The following is a 16,273-nucleotide window of genomic DNA, read 5'->3' on the forward strand; positions in this document are numbered from 1 at the left end:
ACACACATATATTTTTAATTTATATTAGCTCTGCCTTGAAATTTGTGTAACAGAACACTGAACATCACATAATCCAAAAGCTCTTTTATAGGTGACAAAATGAAGGCCCTTCAATTGTCACTCAATGTCACACACGGTCAATAGCAAAGCCAGAACTAAAACCAGATCTCCTGTTTCCAGGTCCAAGATCTTTGATGTCTCTGGAGTGGAAAAGGAAGGAAAAACCATGTTTGGTGGGGCGCCTGGCTGGCTCTGTTGGTAGAATATGCAACTCTTGATCTCAGGCTCATGAGTTCAAGCCCCACATTGGGCGTGAAGCTTACTTAAAAAATAGAAAACAACTAAAAAACCATTTTTGGGATTCACACCTCTATACACTGCAGGACTACATTAGCGTCAAACTGGGTCAGGAGTATTACTAAGAATTTCCCAACTCAATCAAATACCTGTGGTAACCTACATCAAATTTTTTATTAGTAAAACACTGACCTCATAAAATGTTTACAGAAGGCCAGGAAATTATAAAAACACATTGTATCTATCCCATGTGGTACCAAGATTCAAATTTGTCTATAAATAATTATCTGGGTGGTGCCTAGGTGGCTCAGTCAATTGAGCATCTGACTTCGACTCAGGTCATGATCTCACGGTTCGTGGGTTCAAGCCCTGCATCAGGCTCTGTGCTGACAGCTCAGAGCCTGGAGCCTGCTCCGGATTCTGTGTCTCCCTCTCTCTCTCTGCCCTTCCCCAACTTGTGCTCTGTCTCTCTCTGACTCAAAAATAGATGTTAAAAAATTTTTTTAAATAATTATCTGGATTTTCTCTATACATTCTAACACCAATCTGTAAGTGCTGAATATAGTACATTATTTATGTAATTAATAATTACCATTCCACAAACTCTTTGCCCATGGCCCACAATAAAATAATATTTTAGGTTGCAATCCTTTTTTAAAAATGTTTTTAAGTTTATTTATTTTGAGAGAGAGAGCAAGTGGGGTAGGGATAGAGAGGGGGGAGAGAGAGAATCCCAAGTAGGCCCCTCGGCGTCAGTGCAGAGCCTGATGCAGGGCTCAAACTCACAAACTGGGAGATCATGCATGACCTGAGCCAAAATCAAGAATCAGATGAGTAACCGAGTGAGCTACCCAGGCACCCAGGTTGCAATCCTTAAAAAATGAGCAATACATATCCCTACCATGTGCAAAACACTCTATTTTCTATTCTATTCTCATTTTTTTTTATTGTTGTCCACACCAACACGAATTTGCAATATTAATGACTGGCAATATGAAAAGCACTGACTTTGAAGACTGGTTTTCAAGATTAAAAAAATTTTTAAGCCACTAGTAAAATCTCAGCCACTCATGGGGTAGAGATAGGGCAGTCACAAATTAAATACAAGCATTCTTCCTTTAAAACTCCCAGAGAGAAAAAAAAAAAAAACTCCCTGAAATATTTCATGAAATCCTTGGATTCCATATAATATAGGGGAAAACCACTGACACAGTTTTATTGAGACATATGAAAACACAAGTGCACATATTTCTTTTTCTTTATGATCTTAGAGAAATACTTTCAAACAAAAATCAATACTTCAGAAATACAAAGTTTTTTAAGGAATGATATTACATTAAGTAACAGCAGTGATCAGAAAAGGGTTCTAAGTGACTAATTTGCCACTGGGAAATATTAAGCATAAGGAAGAATCAAGCCTGTAATTCTAAATTTATGAGCTCAGTATTTCAATACTTAAATTATTTATAAGCTGAATTTAAATAAATTTAAGTAATTTTTCTGCAAGCAAAATGGTAAGAATAAAATTACATAATTCATTATGCTACCATTCTTTTGAGGATATCTTTTGATAACCTATCTAAATACGAAAAATAGAATAAATCTTTTCTCTAAACTATGTCCTCTGGAGGCGAAATAAAGGCAAAGTTTAATAATATGCTTTCTAAGCTGATTATTCATTTTTATATTTTTGCATAATTTATTTCTTTTAGATTAATTCTACAGTCCTAAAATCATTGTAGCCTACTAAATTGACAAATGGCTAATTTAAGCAAGAGCCCAGCATTTCCAATACCTAAGAATGTATGCAGGTATGTATTTTTCTATTCAAAGAGCAAAACTGAAAGCTGTGCCTTTGCAGAAATACAAAACACAGGCTCTCTGTATGATTAGAAAAGGCCCCATTCATGTGTGCATCTATGCACAAGTGTGTGCATGTATACCAAATCAAAGTTAAAAAATTAAAAATTTAAACATAAAAAATTAAGTCATACAAACGTATATATTTTTGGTGTCAAAATAATACAACTGATGAGTCACTGATAAGATATACTGTCAATGATGATTTCTTTTAATAAAAAGTGATTTAAAATGCAACTCAAAAAAGCTGACGTTAATGTGCCAGTTAAAAGTAAATGCAGGGGCGCCTGGGTGGCTCAGTAGGTTGAGCGTCCGACTTCGGCTCAGGTCACGATCTCGCGGTCCGTGAGTTCGAGCCCCGCGTCGGGCTCTGGGCTGATGGCTCAGAGCCTGGAGCCTGCTTCCGATTCTGTGTCTCCCTCTCTCTCTGACCCTCCCCCATTCATGCTCTGTCTCTCTCTCTGTCTCAAAAATAAAAATAAACTTAAAAAAAATTTAGAAAAAAAAGTAAATGCAGATAAGCATAATAAAAGTGATTGCGTGTTATTAATAGGTAACACATCTACTTCACAGGAGTGTTGGATTAATTAATATATTAAAGGCATTTACAACAGAGCCTAACATAGAGTAAGCACAATATGTTATTTACTAGTAGCAGTCAACTTAAATGTCTTTTATGGTATTTGTATAAAACTTAACCCCAGAAATGATGTTATTCTTGATTGCCTCTTTAAATCAGTTTCTCACTTACTCTTGCATCCTTGTCTCCGACGAAACAAATAACACGGACAGATGGGACCCATCGTTTAAATTCATTCATCCAGTTGTATAGAGTAGACTTTGGAACTAAAACCATGTGAGGTCCTGGAATGTTTCGGTAATGTTTCAGGTAACCAAGCAAAGCAATCGTTTGTAAAGTCTTACCAAGACCCTGCATTATCGTTACAAAGAAAAAAATCCATAAATGTTTATTTAATGAAACATTTTGTTAGTAATAACAAAGACATTTGCCAACTATCTCACATGGGGAAAAATTTTAAAGACCTTTGTTTTTTTTTAAGTGAATAACCATACCAATTCATACTTACTGTGTGCACAAAAAGAAACCAGGAACTTGCAGGCAGAAAGTTGCTTTGTTGCTCCTCTTAAAGGAGCAAGTAGCATACTTCATAATTTTTTCTAGTGGCAAAATTAGGGAATTTTGTGTATATGTGTTTCACACTCAAATACCAGCCTGCTTCGATACCAGTCTTTCTTTCCCATTGTCCCCAACATTATTACAGCCCAGGCATGAAATATTCAGACTATGCATCTTAAGGGGCTTGTAGCTCTGTACTTGCATCTCACACCTTTGAAGACCTATGGAACCATAAAAGAACAAAACATGAAAGAACTCTGCAGCCAGAAAAGGCCTTAGAGATCACCTAGTCCAGTAGACTTTTTAAAAAACAACATACTGAACAGTGGAGCCTGGGTGGTTCAGTTAGCTGAGCATCCAGCTCTTGATATCAGCTTAGGTAGTGATCTCATGATAAGGGGATCAAGACCAGCATCCAGCTCTGTGCAGAGCATGGAGCCTGCTTAGGATTCTCTCTCTCCCTTTCTCTCTCTGCCTCTCCCATGTGTATGCACTCTCTCTCGCTCTCTCAAAATAAATAAATAAGTAAACATTTAAAAATAAATAAGTAAAAATAAAAAACATACTGAACACCATGAACCCACCACCTAACCCATGAGGAAGGGAATGATGTCCTATGCTGTGTGGCCTTTTAAAACAGTTTCTGGCTTTATCTCTATGCAAGGTATATATTTTCTTTTATAAACCTAGGCTCAAAACTATTTTTATAGGGTTTATCCTAATATTTCACTTAATGAGATGCATCAAAACCTAAAAATACTTAAAATTCCTTAATCAAGCAATTCCATTTTTAGGAATCCTATGGAAATAATTTGAAAGGTACAGAAAAAGTAAATTACAAGGGTTCTCACAACAGCATTATTATGTACCATATACACGTGTATCAACCAATATATACTATATACATCAGTTCAAATGACCAGCAATAAGGGAGGATATTAACAGAATTATGGTTAACTCTCCAGGATTATTATACAGTAATTAACAATTATTTTATAAATATTTGAATTATGCAGAAAATATGTATGAATGTGAAGAAATCAGAATACCAAATTATATGTACAATATGATCTCAACTATATAAAATAAATACATCCAGAATTAAAATGCTAAAATAAAAGATGCCAAAATGTCAACTGTGGTTATTTCTGGGTAGCATAATTATAATTTACTTTCAATTTTTTTCTTGTTTTTTTTTCCAAATTTTCTATACTCCTTAAAGTATCTTTCCCTTTTTTAATAAAAAGTACCTGGTGTCAGCATAAATTCAATATGAAGGATCTTCAGATCCTTCATGTTTAAAGGCTGCAGTCAAGAAGAGCTTGGGGCAAATAATCCTGGTCTTTCTGCTATCCAATTAACCAAGCTCCTCCCCTCCTGAGCTAATTGTAGTCTCCAACCCAGAATACTAAATATAAGGAGCTACAGACCCTTGATTTTAAAGGACCTCCTGCCACACACCTAACAGTTGCTTAGCATCTATGGGATCATTACTACACTACATGTTATAGAGCATAAACAGTCATGTGGCTCTTCTGGAGAAGAGTGATTGCAATAATGGCTCCAGAGTTTCATAAATAGGAATATCACTGGGTCATATAGATCTAGAACTCCCCCCAGTCCTCTCTTAAATCACATTTAATTTATTTTGTCTTAAAATACCAATCTAAGTCTTCATATACTCCCCCAATCTGCTGAATTAGCATCTTCAATGGACTTACTTTTTCTCTTTGGTCATTTTATTTATATGTCCATCACTCCTTAGCTTACTTCCCAGGCCCTACCTGGTATTCTGCTAGGTCAGAACTCAACATTGCTCTTTACTTTTTTTTCCATCTATTCACTTTCTCACTGCTCACACATTGAGGCATTTACATTTATTCATTCATGCTTTCATCATTTATTGTCTGGTCTATTCATTCACTCATTTAGTGTTTGGTTTATATACCCCACCTCATTACCAAAAGGATTTCAGGTAGCCTACAAAGAAAACATGTTTCAGGTGGCCTACAGTGAAAACATGGAATGTAAATTAATGGTAAAATAGATATAAAGAAGGGCCAAGAAAAGATTAGAAGGTATTGAATAGGAAAAGACACAAAAGACACAATGGGCCAACCATTACATTACACAGGTGCTCCATTTTGGCATTCATTTTGGCTCTGAGCTTCCTGGAAGCCAAAGTATAAATAAAAACAAAAGTATAAGGAGGTTTTTTAAAACCATTTGAGGAAATCACACTAAGAATTATGTAGCCTGTGAAAGTGTAAACAATCCTAGACTTTACAAATGCCTTTTACATTATAACTAAATAAAGCAATTAGCCTCCAGACCTCAGGGGTGCAATATAGCTCAGGCACTTCAAATTTACAAAAAAAAAAAATTGATAACTGAGATCCTGTTTTTAGCTATCATCTCCTTACCATTTCATCTGCCAAGATACCATTGACTCCATTTTCATACAAAGAGATCAACCAGTTCAGCCCTCGAATCTGATAATCCCTCAATGGTCCTCCTTTCACATCTAAAAAAGAAATCAAGATGCCTCATACTTTTATTAATAGAATCAAGTAAATTTTTTCTAAAATCAAATTGGGAAAAAAAAAACACAAACATGATGAGGTACTTACATGAAGGTGACACCTCAAATCTAACACACACATTAGATGTTTTCCGACTCTCTGAGAGTAGCTCTTCATCTTCTTCTTGTTCCGTGCGCCTGTGGCGGTAGCTGAAATGAAAAGAAATACCTTTATGTTCAACACAAATGTTAAGGTGTCAATGAAGTCAGTATACATCGCTAGTATCTTCATGAAAAGAAAATGAGTTACTTAAGGTCTTGCTTAGAAGTTGGTAGAACCGGCCTACATTTTTACTGATTGCTAGTGAGAAAAACATGTTGCCTCCAAAACTTATTTACACTGACAATAACCTTATTTTTTGAACATAGAATTATACTGAATAAGTGAAGAGGGAATGAGAGTATAAGGAGGGAGAAGGGGGGACAGAAGGAAGAGAGGGAAAGAGGGAAGAAAGTAGAGAGAGATGCCAACATACTCTCCAGCAGAAATTAAGCTCTGCTTGTCATCTTTCTTTATTCGAGGACGTCCCAATTTCATGTTCAGAGGAGATGTTGGAGATTTCTGTGCTGACGGTTGAATGAAATGTGCAAAAAGTTCTGTTTGCTTTAATAAAAATTCAAATCTCTTTGCTCGGTCTGCTTTCTAATGCAAAAAAGAAAAAGTAATGATTTTCTTTTTTATTTGCTCGAAGTTATTTAACAAACACTTACATTGCCCTTACTTTGTACTATGTTCGAAGCACTTTAAACATACTAACTCATTTAATTCTCTTAATAAACCTATGAGGTAGACACTAATATTATGTCCATTTTACAGATGATAAAACTAAAGTACCGAGAGGGTAACTAACTTGCTCAAGTTCCCACAGCTAATAAGCACCTAAATTTGAAAAATGGCATTTTCAGATACTCTGAATAGAAGCCAAGTGATCTAACAGAAGTAAATGCCCCAATAAGAAGCATCCTGCTGGGGCACCTGAGTGGATCGGTCTGTTAAGTGGTTGTGCATCCAACTTCTCAGGTCATGATCTCATGGCTCTGTGAGTTCAAGCCCCGCATTGGGCTCTGTGCTGATAGCTCAGAGCCTGGAGCCTGCTTCGGATTCTGTGTCTCTGTCTCTCTCTGCCCCTCCCCAACGCACAAGCATGCACACACATGCTGTCTCTCTCTCTCTCAAAAGTAAGCAAACATTAAAAAAAAAAAGAAGTACCCTGCTTAAAGAGTCAGGTTCAGAAAGCAAATCCTCTTTCCAAACCATAATAATTTTCTTTTCCTAGTTAACAAAATAAAGCATCATAATATGTAATATATCCTAAATGCAGAAATATAAATTATTGGCTTTGATATACATATACCATAAACTGATCTCTTAATAATTTATAAGATTTGGGGGAAAAATACACATACACATATAAGTAAAATAGTTAACATATATTAACTATTAAAAATTTATATGTGGGGCACCTGGGTGGCTTAGTTGGTTAAGTGTCCGACTTCGGCTCAGGTCATGATCTCCCTGTCTGTGAGTTTGAGCCCCACATCGGGCTCTGTGCTGAAAGCTCAGAGCCTGGAGCCTGCTTCAGATTCTGGGTCTCCCTCTCTCTCTGCCCCTCCCTGCTCACACTCTGTGTGTGTGTGTGTGTGTGTGTGTGTGTGTGTGTGTGTGTGTCTCAAAAATAAACATTAAAAAAATTTAATTGATATGTGCTATAATTTCTCAATAAATTGTAAAAGGTCATGTAGCTTGTACCATATTAATGAAATAAAACTTCACTAAAAAATCTTAGAAGATCAAAAAATGTACACATTATTCTAGATGAAGAAAAAATGATAATGATTTTTTATTTCCCAGTCACTTTCTGACCACAGGGTAGGGAATATTTGATTGCTAATGAAGGATGCATAATTAATAATACCAGAAACTTACAAGAGTTCATTAACATAAACACAAGAATTAGACAAACATTCAGACCAGAAGCTGGAAGGAGGCCAAAACTTTTCCATTTTATGTTATCCTCACTGGAATGTTGTTTTTAGAGTTGTTAAAACATTAACTGTCTATGTTAGATGTGACCTTAAACATTAAGGCATGGAGTATGGCAAAATCACTATGAACAACCAAAAAAATACTTCATTTCTACTTATTTTTATAATATTACTGCAAAAGCAACCCCTCAACAAAAAAATTCAGTTCCAACTACTTGTTAAATTTCTCTTTTGAATTAACCAAGTTCACTGGTTTTGAAAGATCCCAGGGCATAAAAGATTAGTTAAAATGAAAGCTAAGATATGGATTTTAGTAAATAAAAACTAAATAATTTGAAATACACAGCAAAGCAGTAGGTGGCATAATTAAGATTATACTGTTTAAATACGTAACAGTTTCGTGTACTGGGAAAATGTCCTCTCCTCCAGAGAAAGTGTTACTGTATTACATGTCTCATAATATGTAACATTCATTCAAATATCCAAAGCAAGAACAGAGGGAGAAAAAAAAATATCAGTCCAGCTCTGTGACCTGATTTCTTTCAGCCATACTGATATTCCCACTGATATTGTCACTTAGTGGATACAATATTTCTAGCATAAAGCATCTTATTATGAGATAAAGAGTGCTGAACAACAGTGAAGATATGTGGTTTCTGTTCCCAACTATTTCATATAGTTTTTCTGCTCCTTATTTTCTCATCTGAAAATGAGATTCATTTATTCAACAAAATTATGATGGATTTATTATTAAATTACTTTCCAATTCTAAAATCTATGATCCTGTATTCATTATATATGAACATGTATCATTTTAATCTTTCACATCTCCTCAATAAAAATCAAGTACAGTGAAACTAATGTTAATATTGGGTGCCAACTACAGTTCAATGACAAAAAATCAACTACATTATTCATGATCAACCCAGGAATATATTTACCATTTTCTCTTCATATTCTGGGTCCATTTCCTTTTCAGATTTAGAAGCTTTAGCAGCAAGTTTGAGTTGAAATGAAGAAACATTTTTCTAGAATTTCAAGAAAAAATAAGCCATCAAATTGCAAAGCAAGATCTTAAAAATGGTCGACATTGTCATTTGAAGAAAGTAAAAAGTAATTAAATACTAAATAAATAAATCAACATGGGCCACACATAGACCAATGATGAGAGCATGTCATGAAGCAGGGCTTATGATTAATCCAGTTCTGTGCACCTGGGGTCCAATAAAAAATCTGTATTATAAAAGCTAGCGAAAGAACATTAATTAAAATAAACACCAAAAGGTGAAACATTGAGCTATTTCATCTATTTTTTAATTTCAAGCATAAGAAAGTACAGAACCACTGAACAGATTTAAAATCTAGAATATGGTAATATTATCATCCACAAACCAAGGAATTCAAGGAAAGTAAATATTAATTCTCAGAAACACATCTTTATGTAATAGAAACGAGCCAAAATTTCAGAAGGAGACTATGGTTTCTGTTCCTGAAAAGACACTTTTTCGTTGTTTTCATATTCTAATAAGAACATTTAAACTTTTTAATGTAATACATGTTAATTTCTATTTAAATAATAACACAATACAGTTTTAAACTTTTGATTTATGTTAATTTTTCCCAACTGGAAAGAAAACTATTTTAAACCCTGTTACATAAATATTTTGTAGCAGTTTCTCAAGGCTATCAACTATTAACATTTGATATTTAAAAAGTTGTGATTTAGTGAAAACTAACATAAATCAGCTTCTTCAAAATATTGAAATTATCTGGGGGTTATTTCATGCACACTATCCTTTGTAAAGATAAGCTTGTACTTGCAAATATAATTAGGTATATAGAATATACCTCCTTCCCCATAATAAATAGAAAAATAATAAAAACACAAATCTACCATTTAGTTTCAGAGCTGAGAGTATTTCAGTTTTAACACAGATTTTGCCCAAGTCACAAATCAGTTTGTGAAAACTACAGAAATTACGTCCATTTTATCATGGCTTTTGTCAATCAGTTCCTGAAAACTTAGATCATAAATCAAAAACAGAATGTGATGTTAAACATAAAAAAAACATAGCTCCAATAGTTAATGAATATGCCTTCTAACATTTACTGAAATTCCTAGTTTAAGACAATTCAAACTAGGATTATGGAATTTGACCCTGGTCAATGTTCTACTTTGAAGCACTGATCAGATATTGTTCAGTTATTCTTAACCCAAATAATAGCCATCTTGATTTAAGCATCACATATATATATATCGTCCATGTGAGATGTTTTGAATGTAATCCTGGATGGACAAGAATAGAAAACTGCTAAAATCCCCTCAATCCCACTCTTTCAAACTGTCCCATGTACTATAAATCTGATTTTATTTTCAAAGCAACAAGTAATGGAATACTGGGTAACAAAATTCACACCTTTATCATTCCTTGAAAAGCTATATGAAGTCTAGTTTTCAAGTTTCAAAACAGTGAAAATTACTTCACATCATATACACAAGTATATATCTAATAGTGTGGGACAAAGACTTCGCTTATAGAAAAATTAAGGCTTTAATTAGAAAAAAAAACTTTACTCAATACTCTTGCCTACCTTGTGGTAGAATACCATAAAATTTAATTATATGCTAATTAAAATTCCTAATCTTAAACAGTGCTATTAAAAGCTGCGGGTAATTACTTAATTGGCACTATCTTCCACAACAAATTTTAAAATACCTACCTTCTAAACCTTCTCCTTTGCATATGTTTTCAAAAATACACTTCTTGTACAAGAAAACATAAAAGGATATTTTAATGAATTTCCTATGGATTTCATCATCTGGTAGTTTAGATGCCATGAGAATGTGGACAAGGTCATCAAGATGCCCTTAGAGACCATGACCTTTTTCTTGATGTTTTCATTACCAGAAATACCAACTCCAACTTCCAGTGTTAGGTTATCCACTGTCACTTAAACCAAGTTAAGCTCAAGAACCAGAACGTAAACAAAAATACGTTTCTGTAGCTAAATGTCACAAGTCAATCAACCAAATCTCATCTACTTTATGCATCACAAAAATGCTCTTACTCAGAGCCTATTTTCTTTTACTTGATATACAATTCTAGCAAGTTTGATCATCTGACTTGCCATACTACAGAGAATAAAAGCAACAGCAAATGACACAGGAAAGATCACTTAGAAGAAAGAAAGCACAATGTCAACAGCAAGAAGGGATGGCAGAAGCCCAGGACTAAAAGAGGAGTTCCACTGCAGTAACATCCCTTTTCCTTACTATTCAGGCATAATTATTTCCCTCTCCCTGCTGCATCACTTGTATTTTTATATTTTGTATTTGTACAGTTGTTTTAAATTTTTTTTCAACGTTTTTATTTATTTTTGGGACAGAGAGAGACAGAGCATGAACGGGGGAGGGGCAGAGAGAGAGGGAGACACAGAATCGGAAACAGGCTCCAGGCTCTGAGCCATCAACCCAGAGCCCGACGCGGGGCTCGAACTCACGGACCGCGAGATCGTGACCTGGCTGAAGTCGGACGCTTAACCGACTGCGCCACCCAGGCGCCCCTTGTACAATTGTTTTAAATGATTGTATGGTTTTGTTACATCTATGTCATTTTATCATATGTTCTTTCTGATGAAAGTAGATGAAGTTTTTAAAAAATGATACATAACACCTGACAATTGAAGGAGGCGAGTGAAAAGTCATTTAGGAAATCAACACAATATTGGGGGCACTGGCTAACTCAGTCCGTAGAGCATGCGACTCTTAATCTCAGGGTTGTAAATTCAAGCCCTGTGTTGGGCATGGAGCCTAGTTAAAAATTTTTTACAAAATCAACACAATACTGGAAATGCCCGGAAAGTGGTTATTTAATTGAGGGGGAACAGCCTCCTACATCTCAAATACTGTACACTTTCAGAGTACAGTAACTGATGAACATGAAGGAAAGTTTAATCTACATTTTCAGTCCATCACTTAGGCAGTCAAGGTAGTGAGCAATCTATTTAGATGGAGTGGGGGGAGTGCCAAATTACTTTATTTAAAGGAATGAAATGATACACATGAAAGAACTTAAGTAGATACTTGGTACTCTTTAGATTTTTCAGAAAAAAATTAAAAATGAAAGATGTGGTGACTAAAATAATCAACTTAAGGTATTCAGAAAGTTCCTGCCATGCAACACTTCACTTCCCGATGCTGAGCAGACAAATGAGATAGTATTAGGACAACTTCTGATGAGGCTATAGAATTCATTAATATATGTAGCAATTCAGTGTTTGTTACATAGGTTTTTTTTATTGATTCCCAATTTTTTCACAACTCAAAAAATTTACACAATCTGGAAATTCAACAATCTTTACTACCATACAAAAGAGTTTATCCCTTACATTTGCACAGTCTAGGGAATAAAAGGCACCTAGACTCATTGGTGAATTCCCCAGCATTTGATTTTATATTGATACTTCGTATCTGAACCATCTTTACAATACCATGTTACTGATTCAAGTACCACATAGATCTTAAAATGTGTATGTTTTGTACGGTTTTCACTTACCACTACAATTGTCTTTCTGTTTAGTCAACCTTGTAACAGTGAAATATATCACTTTAAACAAATGCTGGATTTAAAATTACTAATTCACGGCAAAAGGTGTTAATTGCCTTCAAAAGCTTTTCATTTGGTCGCATCGTACCATATAGTAATTCAGACAAAGCCACTTGAGATCTCTAAAGCATAATTTTAATTACCTACCGTTGTTTTAATTGCGAGATGTCTACTCGTAAACGGAAAAAAAAAAATCTACCCATAAACGATCCATTCTACAATTAAATTATACATCAACAATCCTTATACCCCATCTTATTTTTTATTCTGAACGTGTTTCATAGTTTCATTTGCATGTCTTGGTCCATATGAAATATGCCTTATGGAGATAATACATATTTTCTGGATTTGGCTTTAATAGGTGTCTGAGTGGTCCCTTTATGTATGTTAGCAGGAGCTCATCCTAGCGACGCTGGGTTAAAGAAAAAAAGAAAAAGAAAAAAAAGAAAAAGAAAAAGAAAAACCCTGCATGTGTCCAGGAGCCAGCAGCGCCCACTAGGAGAGGGAGGCGGAAGCCTGGAAGGCTTGGGGCCGGATTGGGGGACCATTTGGGTGGCCCTGGAGTGAAACACTATACCGTCGGGGGCGGGGCAGGAGAGGGTGAGGGTGCACACGTTGGAAATTTTCCTAAGCCAGCGTCCACGGTTCCTCAGTTTGGGGTCTGGATTGCGGGGGAGCGGGTAGCACGCGGAGAGCTCATTTTCTCGGGGTGACACCCCCGCTTCAGCAGGCGGGGACCAAACGAACAAGGGATGATTTTTTTGCTGCCACCTAAAAGGCCGACATGGCCATTCAAAAAAAATAAAAGTCTCTCCTATCGTCCTCCGCCTCCCAACCACCAGCACCTTGAAATTCAAATTAAAAAATTGTAAGCCCCAGCAGAACCCCTTTCGCGCGGGTGTGGGATTGAAGGGCCCAGATTTCCCAGGCAGAGGCCGACGGGAAGGGGGGGAGAGGGAGCGAGCGAGAGGAGAGGGAGAGGCGGAGGCTTTTTCCTGCACAACCCCATCCCCCACCCTGTTACCCCAGTTCCGGGAATGTGGATGGGGCCGGGGGCTGTCGAGGGGCGTCCAAGCCCCCCAAGCCCCGGGATAACGGGCACCCTCCGCCCCGCGCCGCGCCCGCGCCCAGCCCCGCCCCCGCCCTCCAGGCGGCATGGAGGAAAGGGGGAGGGGAGCGAATGCTAGACTGTTCCGCCGCCCCCCACTCCCAGTGCGCCCGCGGCCCCCATCCCCGCTGAGCTCCGCCGGTACCTGTCGGCGCTGAAAGGTCAGGGCTTGGGCCCCTCGGAGGGGCCCGGCTCAGGATTTGTTGACTACACACACACCCCCTTCCTATTTACCTCCTTCTTCTCGCCCTTCTCCGTGGCCACGGTGGCTTCGGTGGCCGCGGCGGCCGCTCCCTCCTCCTTAGAGGTGGATGGCCCCGGCTGCTCGTCCTCTATGACCACGATTGTGGCGGTCGCATCAGCAGCTGCCACGGTGGCTGCCACTGCAGCGGTGTCCGGCTCCATTGCGTTGGAGCGGGAACGAGGAAGGGGACGAGAGCTCCTGGGCGGCGGCAGTGGCTGCACTGGAAAGAGCTAGATGGAGCAGGGGTGGGGAATCACTCCGCTTCCAACCCCTTCGCTCAGCCCCCCCTTCTTTAAATAACCCTCAACCCTGCCCCACTTCCGTCCACCCACCCTACGTCATGGCCTCCCCCCCGTCACCCTCCCCCCTTCCTCCACCCCCCCCTCAACGATCGCGAGACTCCCCCTCCCCACCAAGAGCCCGGGCCGGCCCCGCACGACCAACTGTTGCCTGAGTGTGGGGCGCGGACTGGGGTGGAGGCGGGAACCCACAAGCTCGCGGCTCCCTAAAAATCTCCCTTCCCACACGCCCCCAACAGTCAGCCTGAGCTCCCCACGCATATGTGTGCAGAAGGAATCCTCTTTCCCTTAAATCTGCTCTTTGTACCTCGGGGCGCTCTCCCCTTCTTGCACAAAGAACTTTTACTCTGCTTGTAACTGCACTGTAAAAGGTCTCACTATTTGCAAAGCAGAGAACCCCTCTGGGGACTGCACTTTCCCAGGTTCCAAAAGGGGTATTGGTGGTGCTATTCCCACCTTTGGAAATTCTGCAGAAGGAGAAGCATTCCTTGAATCTCTTGATTATAGCTGCAAACATTCTCTTACAAGGCAAAGCGTGACACTTGGGTTTTATGTATATTTGCTCTATTTGCAACTCTGATACTTCTCAGATGGCCAAAGTGCAGGAGCCCTTCTGTTGCCATCACCGCTGAATTTTAAAACTCGTTGCGTGGGGGACAAGGTCAAGGGCCTCAGAGAACCTGGGGCAAATCATGGTAGAAACCCAATATTAGTAATTAGATTAAATTACCGTGAGTTTTTTGGTATGTGTTCTTTTTGTATCCCCATTATTAAGTAGTAATTAAACACCAATAATAGGCATAATCATGGATATAAAAGCATTTTGTAAAGGGTGGGACAGTAGGCAAATGTCGATTATTAAATATTATTGTTTCTATTTCTCCTCACCATTTATTTTGATCAATCATGGGAAGGTTTACATCTTTCTAGATTTTGATCATTACAGACGAAAGATAGCAAAACAGGTGGAAAATAGTATACCAAACAACAATCACAAAATCTACAATTTCCAAAATGAAGCAAATACTTTTCAAAGTGTAAACAAATCATGATTAATTTCCCTCAACACACCTTCCTAAATTACCAATTAAAATCAAATGTAATTTCTATGAATAGCAGGAAAGCACACAATTGCCCCCCAAATATATCCCTTTTTCCTGGGAATAATAGCCTAAATTCCTCTCTGTTTTAAAGTTGTGACTGCTTCATATGCAAAATCCTTGTGACATTTTACCTACTATTGGTCATTTAAACCTTAGTGTAAAGAGGTGTAAGATAATGTCCAGGGACTGGTTTTGCACAGAAGCACACAGGTTTTTAGAGGCAAAGAGCAAGACAGTGGTGATTGAAAGAGTGTGTCACTGAGACTGGTAGTGATAGCTTTGCTCTGATTTTACTTTCATTATTTTTATCATTTGCCCTTGTTTCTCATCCTGAAGTACACATGTGTAGTATCCAATGGGTGTGTGTGTGTGTGTGTGTGTGTGTGTGTGTGTGTGTGTGTGTGTAGCATATATAACAATGGTTTGTATTTCTGGAACATCAACCTTAATCAAAAAGTGGGATGGAATTAAACCACTTAACTGATCATTTGAAACACTATTTTTTCTGTAAAATATGCAGATGTATTAAGGAATGAACTGCAGAGTTTGAACTCTCTCCACATAAAAGCTTGAGACTTCCAGTTAGATATCCTACCCCTTCACCACCACCTTTTCAATCTCCTCAGTCATTAAGACTTGTTTCATAGGGAAGTCCAGGAAGCACTAAAAGACAAGGATGTACGTATCCGCTTGACTTGAAAAGGATCCTTCTAGAAAGTGTGATGAAAGATTTCTTTTTCATGAAACTGAAGCTATGGAAGGATATAATTCCCCTTTCCTTGCCTGGGGATTCAAAGAAAAAAGGGTTAGTAAATATTTATTATGTATTGGTGTGTTCCTGCTTACAAAGATACTTTATTCCACTGTATTTCTCATTTCCAATGTATAGTATTTCAGTTACACCTTGGGCTAAATGCACTCTTAGAGGAAATCTGGGAAACTCACATCCGTTTGTAATACCTTTTCTTTTGAAACATGTGTTTCAAGTTCCAAAAAAAATAAGTTAGAAATTCATTTGGGGGCCAGAACATATTTGTGTGTTGGTAATTT

The 16,273-nt window shown here is 37.7% G+C and overlaps 1 protein-coding gene across 6 annotated transcripts in view; it reads right to left on the bottom strand.

Annotated features, from left to right (window-relative positions):
- Nucleotides 1-14,116, bottom strand: part of SMARCA1 (SWI/SNF related, matrix associated, actin dependent regulator of chromatin, subfamily a, member 1) — a 73,019-nt gene extending 58,903 nt beyond the window's left edge. For 4 of the 6 annotated variants that reach the window (XM_004000877.6, XM_045050498.1, XM_045050497.1 and 1 more), the window contains exons 1-6: nucleotides 13,812-14,115; nucleotides 8,804-8,890; nucleotides 6,353-6,519; nucleotides 5,926-6,026; nucleotides 5,719-5,819; nucleotides 2,909-3,088 (exon numbers count right to left, since the gene is read on the bottom strand). In XM_004000877.6, coding sequence (XP_004000926.1) covers nucleotides 2,909-3,088; nucleotides 5,719-5,819; nucleotides 5,926-6,026; nucleotides 6,353-6,519; nucleotides 8,804-8,890; nucleotides 13,812-13,982 — 807 coding nt within the window. In that variant the 5' untranslated portion in view covers nucleotides 13,983-14,115. Of the gene's footprint in view, nucleotides 1-2,908; nucleotides 3,089-5,718; nucleotides 5,820-5,925; nucleotides 6,027-6,352; nucleotides 6,520-8,803; nucleotides 8,891-13,811 lie in introns of all 6 variants that reach the window. The other 2 variants (XM_045050495.1, XM_045050499.1) reach the window with 1 other exon arrangement.
- Nucleotides 14,117-16,273: the final 2,157 nt, after the last annotated feature.

The sequence above is a fragment of the Felis catus genome, chromosome X, assembly GCF_018350175.1.
Source record: "Felis catus isolate Fca126 chromosome X, F.catus_Fca126_mat1.0, whole genome shotgun sequence".
Lineage (NCBI taxonomy): Eukaryota > Metazoa > Chordata > Mammalia > Carnivora > Felidae > Felis > Felis catus.